Source organism: Rhipicephalus sanguineus, chromosome 2 (genome assembly GCF_013339695.2).
Source record: "Rhipicephalus sanguineus isolate Rsan-2018 chromosome 2, BIME_Rsan_1.4, whole genome shotgun sequence".
NCBI lineage: Eukaryota > Metazoa > Arthropoda > Arachnida > Ixodida > Ixodidae > Rhipicephalus > Rhipicephalus sanguineus.
The window spans coordinates 82,398,392-82,410,815 of NC_051177.1; the positions used below are offsets into that span (position 1 = coordinate 82,398,392).

The window sequence follows — 12,424 nt, forward strand, 5'->3', positions numbered from 1 at the left end:
GTCTCCCCCTTACTCAATATTTTATAAGCTTTCCACGGTGCATTCTGTGCACTTTTCTTCTGAAGACTTTGAGCTAATATGGTGGAGTTCGACATCTTGTGTCCTGTACAGGTAATCCAGATGAACGGCCACCCACACCACCAAGGCAAGAGAAGAAGGAATGGTGGGACCAGTACATTTCTGAAGAGGACATGGAGAAGCTGCAGATCAGTGGGAAAATGAGTCTGCTGTACAATATCCTCCAGGAATGCGATGCCATTGGTGACAAAGTGTGAGTACCTCCATCTGTTGTGCTTTTTTAACGTGTGAACGCACAACTTAGTCTGTACCAATTACTGAATACATTTCTACAGTAAACATACTCTCATAATAAACACTCCCCCAGCTCATGTTGCGGTAAGGCATTTTGATGTTTACGGAATCCGCATGTGCTTGCCACAAATCAGAGATGTTGTGCCTTTTGGGGGCTGAAGATCAGAAAGGTGTCACTGTTTGGGAATGGTGGATGTGCATACCTACTGGAAAGCTTAGTTATCAAATGCACTTCTTTAGTCATTACAGTCTTACTTTTGAATTCTAGTTCTTTTGTAAAGGTTCCCATAAATATTACCCGAAACACTATAAATGTAGCCCTCGACTTTTTTATACCTTTTTTTTATACGATTGTGATTAATAATATTGAGAAGAGGTTTATTGGAGGTGCGTTTTTGTGGTGACGCTTTGAATAAACACAGCGAGTTGGAGCAGAGCGCCGTCCAGAACGATGTCAGCGACTAGCAGCGCGAGGCGAGCGAGCCGAGCAAACCCAGCACACCGAGCGTTGGCGATGCTGCTGACCGGAGACACATCTTCTTCTTCTTCGCAATATTAATAATAATTGTGGGGGTTTTACGTGCCAAAACCATGATTATGAGACATGCCATAGTAGGGGGCTTCAATATTAATTTTAACCATCTGAGGGTTCTTTAACAGGCACATATATCGAAGTAAATGGGTGTGGCCACAGTGGTCGAAAATCTAACCTACATCCTTGAGCTTAGCAATCCAACATCTGGGAGTGGTAATATTGACGAACGATTACTCATTGAGAAGTGTCCCGCAGAACGATTTATCGTCATTGGTGTACATTTTTCATTTAATCAGTTTAATTGACTAAACCTTTTTGATTATAATCGATTTGCATACAGTGACAGGAGTGGTGCGAAACTTCTGAAATCATACTAAAATACCGTAAGAGCAGCAATTGTGATGCTGTAGCAGTGCGTGGTAGGTGAGTTGGAGTGCCTGTTTGGTGTCGACTGTTTTCTCAATAACTAATTAATGACACACCATCTGTGTTGAGCGCTTCCCCTCTGTTCCTCCACATGGCATGCGCATTACATCATGCAGCTAGCCTCAGCAAGTAAACTCTCCGCGAATGAATTTTTTATGTATTTTTTCCTTATTGTGCAGGTCCAAACCGTATTAGTAAAAAATGTTTGCTTTGGTGTTCTTTTCAGTCGACATGCTTTCGCTCAGCAGCACAGGTTACTTTAAGCACCAAAGCTTTCATTTGAGTTTAAAATCTCATCGGCAAAATTTTTTCACTATCCCTAATATCAAGTTATATGTTGTCAATCATTAAATCTCTGCATGTAATGACCGAGCATCTTTACATTTTCGAGACAAGTGTAGTTTGTTATACTCATTGTCAGGACAGTTTGACTTCATTAAAGGAAGTTTTTCAATACAGTATAGACCGCTTATAACGTAAGTCGCCGGAGTCGCGAATATCCGCACTATAAGCGGTACCGCACTATAACCAAAACAACCTTCTTCAAAGGCTGCACTTGCACAAAACGTGTTGAGCATGTAGCCTCGCGTGTCCGATAATCGACATATGCGATTTGGGGCGCTTACAACCACTTAAATCTCCGAATGTTCAAAAATTAACCGCCAAAGACGTACCCGCATTGCCAACGAAATGAACACGGGGAAAAAAAGCAAACAAAACAAAGTGCCATCACGGAAATTCGCCGACTACGTTTCAGGCCACCTCGAGGTATGCGCGTTACACAGAAACCATGTCGAATCGCGACCGAAATTTCACGTGCTGAGCGCGGTACCGTTCGTTCGATTTCACGGGCGCGCACGCGATGTCCAAGACATTGCAATCGAATCCGGAACCACCATTCGAGAGTTGCTTGTGCCAACCATGCCTTCGTTTTCATTAACGATATGATTCCCTTCCCTTCAAGTACAGCCATCGCAAAAAGTTTCGTTGATTCCGCCCCAAACCGCAACTTTTATCGCCCGCGACCGCTACCGAAAAGCAACCAACGCTGATTAGGCCTAGCCTGCGGTTCGGCATGTTGTCGCGGGAAGTTTGACCAAGACAACATGAAGGTCGGACGTCGAAAAGATCGCACTCAAGCACTAACCCAAGAACAGCGCGCGTGATATGAAGTTAGTGTTAGCGGCCGGGAGATCAACGGCGACAAAAGCTCGCACTGGCAGAAAAGGCGAAAGCTCGCGTCATGAAGCCGCATAACTTTTCAATTTGCGGACGAGGTACCAAACGCGATATCTCTAGCAAGTGTGATAACGACGACGCTTTTCCCGACAGGAAAAGCGCACTTGGTGAGGACGCGATCGTACGTTCCACGCGGAACGCGCTTGACGCGCTGCCGGCAAGCGGCCGCGGCGGCCGCGGGGCCTTGCCGCCGCCGGTGCAAAGGCTACTCCGTCGCCTAGGCAACCACCATCCTTCCCCACTCGGCGAGCCCGCACAGCGCTGCCGCGGTCTTTTTCCTCCCTCCGCCCCTCGTTCGTTCACTGTGCGTGCCCTCGCCCTTCGTAACGACCTCGTCGCTTCCTCCCCAGCGGCGTACCTCCTTTGAGAACAGCACTCGCTACCGCGTTTGTCAGAAATATTTTCCTGCAACCGCATTATAAACGGTATTTCATCTTGGGGGACTGCACAATAAGCGGTATGCGTATACATGCGGTTCTATGGGAGGGTAAACGGGAGTCGAAAAAGACCGCATTATAACCGGTCCTGCACTATATGCGGTTACGTTATAAGTGGTCTGCACTGTACATGGGTCTCCATGGGGGATATTAAGAGGAACTTCATTTACTTCCATTTGTCCATTATTTTTACTGTATCCTATTTCGTTACACGAAAGGAGGTTTGACCGTTATGGGACCATTCATGCGAGATGGTGATAACTAATCTTTAGGCTTGTGATGCAGTGCTGCACCAATGGAAGCAACAATGTGTCTGTTATCTGTAAACTTGAAAGTGAAGTGCTAGTAGTCGTCATTTAGGCAAGCATTGCATGCCATTTCTTTTGCAGGTTACTGTTCAGCCAAAGCCTGTTGACCCTCGACATGGTGGAGAGGCTACTCGAGCACTGTGACGAACGAGCGGCCGCTGTGGATCCCGATACGGCACTCGTGGATCCCACAGACCCGTTGCGTGACTGCCACAACACATGGGTGCGGGGCATCGACTACTTCCGCATGGACGGCTCAACGTCGGTAGACTTGCGTGCACGCTGGATTGAAATGTTCAACGACGAAGAGAACCCTCGCGGCCGCCTGTTCCTCATCTCGACAAAGGCGGGTTCACTGGGAACCAACCTTGTGGGGGCCAACCGTGTGGTGCTCATGGATGCCTCCTGGAACCCCACACATGACATTCAGGCCATTTTTCGTGTGTATCGATTTGGCCAGAAGAAACCAGTCTTCATCTACCGCATGCTTGCACAGGTGGGTACTTTTCCTTCCTGCAGGGGAACGAAGAAACAGCTTTAGTCTAGTGTTACCATGTGGACTGTAGATATATCGCTTTTCTCAATGGTAACACACATTTCTGATGGAATAAGATAGTTCCGATGGAATAGAGTAGCTTCCATTGGATATTCAGCGCAACACACAAATACTAGGCGCAGGCGAATATTCAAATGAATATTGCAGTATTCAAATTTGCTTTGAAATGAGTTTAAAGGGGTCATGAAACGTTTTCCGAAAATTTTCAACTACGTGTATATTCGGAATCCTGGCCGTCCATTCAATACTATTCCTCGACTCGTTTCATCATCCGGGTTCATTTAATAGCTGTAGAAGCACAATTACGATTCCCTTCTCACGTTCCCCTCAACTATACAGCTGACGTCACTTTAAGTCAGCCAATGAAAAGTCTCCGTCGTCGACAAAACATGGCGACGCAGCGATGTTTGCCGAGCCATAGTTGGCCGAGGTTCGTAGCATCATACAGTAGCATTACGGGACCGTAGTAGCATCATACGCAGTAAAGACGTCACCGTAACGCCTTTAAGATTTTATGACGCACACAGTTGGCATAGCGAGGACTGAGCCACCCAAAACACGCCGTAAAACACAACGCAACCAGAAAGAAAAAACTGGGACGCTGCACCAAACGAGCGAAGGCAAGAATACACTCGCGACGGATCCTGGATGTACTTGAAAGCGGAAGCAAGCGGATCACATGCTGTATGTGCAGTGTGCACAGTATATAACTCGGAGCGCAAAAGTTGCTCTGTTATTTGTTTCTTTTCGAGATTTCTATAAATATATTATTTTAGAGCAAATCAAAGCTAACGCAGTGTTTATAACTTCCCTTACCGTAACGTCACGTTAAGAGAAGTTAGTGCCTAAGGCGGCCGGTAGTTCCGCACAGTCGTTTGGGAGCTCAACTAAACTGCGATTTCAAACGGGCGTCATTACTTACAGACTGAATACCGTATAAACGCGTGTAACGGCCGCACCCGTGTAAGGGCCGCACCCCATTTTTTTGAAGTGCATATTCTAAAAAAAAAAAAAATCCGCGTAAGGGCCGCACCCACACTTTCCTCAACCAATACGTATTCAAAATGCGCGCGCGCGTAAGCTTCTAGGCGTATTCGATAGATGGCGCAAGGAAACGCAACCATCATCATCATCGTCACCAGACTATATATATCGATTTTATTCGTGTTAAAATGTACGTGAAGTGGGCTAAAACTTTTAACTTTTTTATTAGTATTCATAGACCCGCCAACTAAGGGTTAAAGCAGGATTTTATCTTTAGCTTCGCGCTATCGGCGCTATCCATATCGGCATTAGCATCACCAACTTTGGCATGGCGTTCGCGTTGTTCGGTTTGTGCAGTTCAGCCAGCCATTTGCTGTAGTTTTCTGCACTGTTTGATGATCTTCGTGCTAGCTTGTTTTCTATGCGGCGTTCACGTTTTGGCAAGATGGGCAAGTACCTGAATAGCTACACTGCTGGCTATAAGTTGAAGGTGATCGAGTATGCTCTCGAGCATGAGAAACGTGCCGCCGGCAGAAAATTCGACGTTGACGAGAAGTGTGTGACGTTGGTGTCCTCAAAAAGAAGCCTTGCGAAACACCAACAGCAGTAAGCGCGCTATCTGAGGAGAGCAGTGCAAGTTTACCGATTTGGAAGAAGACTTGCTCCGCTATGTGACTGAAGCACGGAATGATGGTCTTGCACTCACAACGGACATGCTGTGTGTGAAGGGACTAGCCTTGGCGACTGTACTTGGGTGGATCCTATCTGCGTGGAGCTCGGTGTCGACGGACATTGTGTCCCGAAGTTCTAAAGTCGCCGGGATATCTAACAGCTTGGATGGCACAGAAGATGACTGCTTAGGGTGACGGCGCTTCGCAGCACACCAATTCATCTCAAACTCCAAGTCTGAGGACTCGCCGATGACGACGATTGAGCACGTATGTCGCAAGAAATGTCGTATACTGCAATAAACGCTCTTCGTTCGCTAACTGGTGCGTTTTTACTTTAAAAAAAAAAATGTCGCTTGTATGGGCCGCACCCTGAAAATTGGCCCTCATTTCTTGAAAAAAAAGTGCGGCCCTTACACGCGTTTATACGGTATTGTGCCGAAATATTTCAGAATCGGCATGTCTGATCTTTGTTAAAGCAGGGAAAATTACAACCGGGCAGCTTCATTTTCTTTTCACGACCCCTTTAAGTTATTCTAAATTTCGAAGTATTCGAAATGAACGAATAGACATACTATACCAGCCGCATGTAACCCCCTGTAAAGGTGGTTTCACTGCAGTGGAGGGTTGCTATACCATGAATACATCTATCCAGGGGAAATCCGCACTGCCGCGAAGCCCCTCTTCAAGGTTAAATGAATAAATTACCCTCACATCGATTCATCATCTTTTAAGTTTAAAAGCTTGTTATATGAGCTTATATGCTCTCAGTGTACTAAATTTTAAAATGTAATGTATTTTACAGGTTATCACTACTATTGAAAGTTGCTTCCACTTCCCTTTGAACCACAAAGAATGACATTTGCACATGCCTTGTCTCAATTAAAAAAAAATATTGTACAGGTTAATTGGGTCATAACAAATATGCTAATTTTTTAAATAATATGTGATATATACTATTCGATTCGAAATTATTCGACCAAGTCACTATTCACTTCGAACCTAGAATTTACTATTCACACAAGCCTAACAAATACGCATCTACTCTGAAACTTTGATATAACGAACACGGATATAACGAATTATCGGTTATAACGAAGTAAATGAAGAATAGTCTTGTCATAGCTACAGCGTTACAAGTAAACATTTATAACAAATTTTCGGATATAACAAAGTTATTTTCGTGGCAGATGTGACTGTTATAATGAGGTTTGAGTGTAATTTGTACGCCTTCAGTGGGCGGCTCATTCCATTGATTTATTGGGTGCAGGAGAAATTAATTGTAGAGCTGTGCGAATAGCAAAATTTTGGGTGCGAAGCGAATTCGAATAATAAAGATTGAGTGTGAATCGAATTGAATAATTTCGAATAATTTTCGAATATTTCTCAAACATTTTTCGAATAATTCGAAGTGAAATTACAGAAAAAGTTGCAGAGAATCCCTAAGTATGTTCTTGTGAGATAGCAACATGAAAGTGTTCCTTTTCGCTAGGTTGATAAAGCGCTGGTGAGGTCATATTTCATAGTTGTTTTTCTTATCGAGAATGAGGCAATGTAGAGGCCGAATTGTGTTTATGTACATGATTTGGTGCAACCAAAGTGTTGCCGACAACACTTTACACGTGATAGGCAAAGATGCCATTTCCTCAGCCTCTCCTCCTCTTTCAACTTCTGTGGAAGGCCAACTGATGTGGCAGGCAAGGGTGTGCTCCCTTCAAGTCCGGAGTTCCAAATCAGCCTCGTAGACGTCGATATATAAGAGCATCTGAAACTTTGGATGCTAAAAAGCTTCGGCGTCCGAGTTTTTGGACTTCCTGCCCAAATTTCATGTCCAAAACTGCATTAATTGAGCCCCCAACTCTGCCACATCTTTCATCTCCATATTGGAACCAGCGTTTTCTTGAGTTTACATTTGCGACCGTAGCGGAGCTTGAAAGGCAGCTTTGCCGCAATACGGGGGTGTGATGAGGTGAAGCATATTGAACATCTAGGGACCACTTCCAAACGGACGTTGACTGTCTCTTGGCTAAGTTCGACCGTAGCGCAGCTTGAAAGACAGCTTTGCCGCAATACGGCAGTGTGAGGAGGTGAAGCATATTGAAAATCTAGGGACCACTTCCAATCAGACGTTGACTGTCTCTTGTCTAAGTTCGACCGTAACGGAGCTTGAAAGGCAGCTTTGCCGCAATACGAGAGTGTAATGAGGTGAAGCATATTGAAAATCTGAAGGGGCCACTTTCAACCGGACGTTGACTGCATTTGTCTTTGGGAAGTTCGAATAGTTCGAATAGTAATATTTCAGTGCGAATCGAATCGAATAGCAAACACTATTCGAAAAATATTCGAAATTTCGAATATTCGCACACCCCTAATTAATTGTGATTAGGAGAAGTTTGGGCAGCTGTTGACTACTTTTAGTAGGTAGTTGCAGAGCTATGAAACATATGTCTGAGAGTGAAGATAATCGTCTTTGTAGGTTTCACTGTGGGTTTAAAAGTAGGACCGGCAAAAGAGTCCATGAAAAGCACATCATGTAGGCAATTCAGGCCAGTTTGGCTGCTTCTTTATCACAGTAATGCTGCAGCAGGGCTTCTTTTGGTCTAGTTGGTGTTTGCTGATCGTCATGGTGTAGTGCAAAGACACAAAGACATGGGGACATACAACACAAGTGCTATCAACATCTGAGGGAGTGAACGTATAATTTGAAGGGACTTGAACACGCATCTTTCTGCACATTGCAAAGCCTGTGCATGTTCTCCAAGGCTCTAAGATCAGGGGTGGAAGTGCTGCGCCATTTGCGCCACGCTGCGCCAATGCACTTCTGCTGCGCCATCCTGCTCCAAAACGCATTATTGCGCCGAAACTGCTCCCAAGCGGTCTTTGGTGCACGTCCTCCGCGATGGGCTCCGGTGCGCTTCCGGAACCGATCACCGAGGCTACGTTTGGTGCCTTCATGTGCCGCTGTCATCCGTGTCATGGCGCGCCCAAGCGAGCTTATATCATTATATCATCATGACATCACTTGGCGCGCTCTCGCGACCTTGTGGAATGCGCGTAAAACCTAGCGAACAAGAAAGTGAGTTGTGCAGCCATATTTCGATTTTGACAGCGACGGCAGCGTAGTTTTCTGGCGCGCTGCGCGCACGAGGCGGTTGTTGTCATCGTGGCCTGGGATTGCGAACATGAATAAAAGTAAGTGCGTTGACGCTTCATAAGGTCGAAAAGCTTCTATTTACTGCGAATATTTAATTTGATGTGAAGCCATGAAGATAGTGCGAGCAGCTGCCGCGAACGTAAACGCGCGACCATTATTAGAAACTTTGCATTAAGGAAACCACTGTATATCTGTATATGTAATATGGATTTTGTTTCATAAGTCTGCATGTAAACGAAAAATTTGTTTTATCCGTTTGCGGTCAATGAAGCCACTACCAACTGCGAAATCACTCACAGGGCTTCAGTTTGTGTAAGTCGGTTGGACCATTTCTGAAACTCATTTTTTTTAGCGAGAGCATGCCTCTCTATGTGCAGAATTTGTTTCATTGCACACAAGCCCTTAGACGTCATAAATGCAGCATGTAAACGTGCTCGTGCAGCGACGAGCTTAGTCTCGCTAGTGCGATCGGTCGCGTTGTTCGATTTTGGCTCGTCAGAACCTGCGCTCGGCTCATGGTCGAGTACGCTGTAGCTCGTACCATCCGCAGCACAACATGACATGCCGCTCGCCGCCATGGCTGTGTGTGGCTTGGTACATGAGGTGGCGAGTGACGAAATGTACAAAAAAGAACAAGATATACACTTGGAACGTTATTACTGAAAAGACGAATGTGAGGTAGTACGAAAACAGAACCACGGGATACAAATTGTGCACTTGCGACATCTAGTATCATCGCACCTCAAGTGCCATATTTGCGTGCATATAACCGACACCAATAATTGACAAATCTTGGAACTTGAAGGAAAAAGGTGGAAGCGCGTGGCGCAATTTTTGGCGCGATTTAGGCGCGTTTGGAGGGATGCGCGCGTTTTTTGACGAACCCCTTCGCGAAATCGCGCTGTTGCGTCCCGAATGGCTTGATATCTGCGCGACTGACGCGTGGTCGGAGGGTCGCGCGCGTCATTTTTGATGAACGCTATCTGAAAAATCGCGCCGCCGCGTCTTCCTACTCGAAGTAGAAAAGAAAACGCCTCGCGCGGCACATCGCCCGCTCGTCCGAGAAGTGGAGTTTAGGGTGCAGACGCATGTTTGTTTGGTTTCTTCCAATGCCTCCAGACGGCGCTGACCTGCGCGCATTTCGAAGAAACTTTTTGAAGCCGGCGTAGGGTTTTGACGAAAATGCAACCGGGCAAACGCGGCGCAAAAACGCCGCTGCAGAAAAACGTTCATTACCATGAACGTTTTTCATTTGTAAGTCTAGTCAAGCGTAGCTATTCAAAACATCGCTTATCTCGTTTTCCTGAGTCATTGCTTTATCACAGCTGCAATGTTTTAATGATAACACGTACGCGCATGTGTGTATATATATCATCTGTTTAAATGTTTTCTAAAATCGTTGGAATTTCTTGTGTTTACCAGAAATAAAAATTAAACAACAATGATGTTTGACCCTACAATTCTGCTCCAAAACTAACTTGCATTGCTCCAAAACACCCATTTTGGTGCTCCAAAGCTGCTCCAAAACAGCATTATTCCTGCTCCCTGAGCTGCTCCAAAACGCTCAAGCCCGCTTCCACCCCTGTAAGATACAAAATCCTGGGTAGCAGTAAAGAAAGAAACAGCGTGTGAGCTTTTGGAAGCATTTTATGTCAGAGTAGTGACTGTGTAAGTCACACGTATGTTGTTTTGTTTGTCACGGAACATGCTTTTTTCATTCATTCATTTGACTTTGTTATCTCTGAGTAGTGCTCCCTGTAGCCGGCAGGATGTGACCTGTGCATTGGGAGTAGTATATATTCTGTTTCTGATTGACTTCCCATTAAAGTTGGTAGTAGCGCCTGTGTCTTTGTATTTGTGTCTTCACATGACACCACGATGATCAGTAATGCTGCTTTGGTGTCTGTATTCTTTAGTCTTATCTGGACAGCACGGTTCTGTATTGATTGAAGGCTTTTTCTTTTTGTTATTAATGGTGACGTATGATGCAATTTTGTTCAGAATGTGATCTCAGTTTGTGGCTCGGCTCCTGTCACTTTGCCCAGGGAACAATGGAGGAGAAGATCTATGATCGTCAGGTGACCAAGCAGTCCCTGTCGTGCCGCGTGGTGGATGAGCAGCAGATAGAGCGCCACTTCAATGCGGCCGACCTCCTAGAGCTCTACAACTTCACTCCTGACAGCAAGAGCAATCGACCTACACCCATGGTGCCTAAGGTATGTGCCAAGTGAACTCGTGTTAGTAAGCCAAAATAAGGGGCATAGTTCTGCAAGATTACTTTTGAGAATTATGGAAGAGCCGCACCTGTGTAGTATGGGCTGCACATCCACTTGGAAGCTCAATGTATGGCAATGAATTTGCATCAAAAACAAGAAAACAGGGGGAATATTCAATGAATGAATTCAAAGTTATTGTTAAGAGCTTTAAAATAGCAGCGATTTTCAACGTCATCAATGGCACGGAGAATGACTTGATCCATTCGTTTGCTGGCTGACCGAGCGTAAGCAGCTGTGGCAGCAATAGTGAAAAATGGAGCAAAAACCCTGTTATGCATCAGACGGAGGTCACATTATGTATGTACCTGCACAGTGAGTGGTTTTGCATACCTCCCAAGTCTCCCGGATTACCCGGGAGACTCCCAGATTTTGAACGTTTCTCCCGGTTGTACGGGTCATAAGAAAATCTCCCGGAAATCCAGTTTTGCCCCGCACGTCCAGTGCTTTGTCTGGCCACATGAGCAAAGTTGTCTGGCCATGTAGTAGAAAGGATTCTTCTTCTTCTTCTTTTTTTTTAACTATGGTAGAAAGGTTCAACTCAGTTTCATTGCGCATGAAGTAGCTGTGCACTTTGTGCCGCAGTGCTGCCAACGCAAACGTGTCATAGTGCTGCAGCCGCGTCTTGCCAGTGATGCGTACATAAAAGTACATAAAAAAGGTGCGCTCTGTTTTCGCTAGGAGAGAGCACTCGCAAGAATTATGGCGCCAACACAAGCTCGTGATGCAGGTGGCTGTTGTTTGATGTCGTGACGCGAGGTGGGAAGTTTCACGTACAGATGCGCTACACGCAATTTAAAAATTATCCTAAATGTGTTATAGGTTATATCAGCCGTTAATATTTCGTAAATGATGCGTTTGTATATGCACAAATCTATCCCACAAGTTATCTCGCCTTCAAAATTTTGTGTCACTACTGCTTTAAGTGGAGAGCCCAGCACTTAAAAGGGTAGCCGTTACCGATGTCTGTCGAGATAGCGCGTTCGCCAGCGCTCGCGACTGTCCCCGTCTCAACGGCGCCCCTTATGGTCCCTTAGCCCGACGAAATAACTGGTAAGCAAGCGACGATAGGCCTCGCACGCGGAGCGATGTTATCGACATGTGCCCTTCGCGCGACGGTGACGGCCGGGTCGTTTCATCTCTGCTTCAACCGCGTTCGTCCCTAGTGCTAGCGCGCTTTTACTTGCACGTGAAACAGACGATGCGTAAGCGTTGTTATCGGTTTGGACTCTGTACAGATCAGCGGCAACCGCAAAATCCCGCTGACAGTCCATATAATTGCTATCGCAGTACCCCCTCCACCCCCCCGTTGAGTAAATCTCCCAGATTCCGTTTCTCCAAACTTGGCAGGTATGGTTTTGTAACTTATGTTTTCAACTGTGTTTTCATATTCAATAGTTGGACTTTAGTGAGGATTGTACTGCACTGTATTGCCTTTTATGTGAGTGTTTGCCTATTCTTCTGTCACTGTTCCCATCAGGGGTTTATGCAGATTTTCATTTTGTGGGGGAGGGGGGGGTTACTATAAGGCA

General features: G+C 45.5%; 1 protein-coding gene across 2 annotated transcripts in view; it reads left to right on the forward strand.

Moving 5' to 3' along the window:
• LOC119383244 (transcriptional regulator ATRX) overlaps window positions 1-12,424 on the forward strand; it is a 70,372-nt gene that overhangs the window by 45,590 nt on the left and 12,358 nt on the right. For both annotated transcript variants that reach the window (XM_037651295.2, XM_037651293.2), the window contains exons 20-22: window positions 112-271; window positions 3,339-3,753; window positions 10,665-10,835. In XM_037651295.2, coding sequence (XP_037507223.1) covers window positions 112-271; window positions 3,339-3,753; window positions 10,665-10,835 — 746 coding nt within the window. The remainder of the gene's footprint in view (window positions 1-111; window positions 272-3,338; window positions 3,754-10,664; window positions 10,836-12,424) is intronic.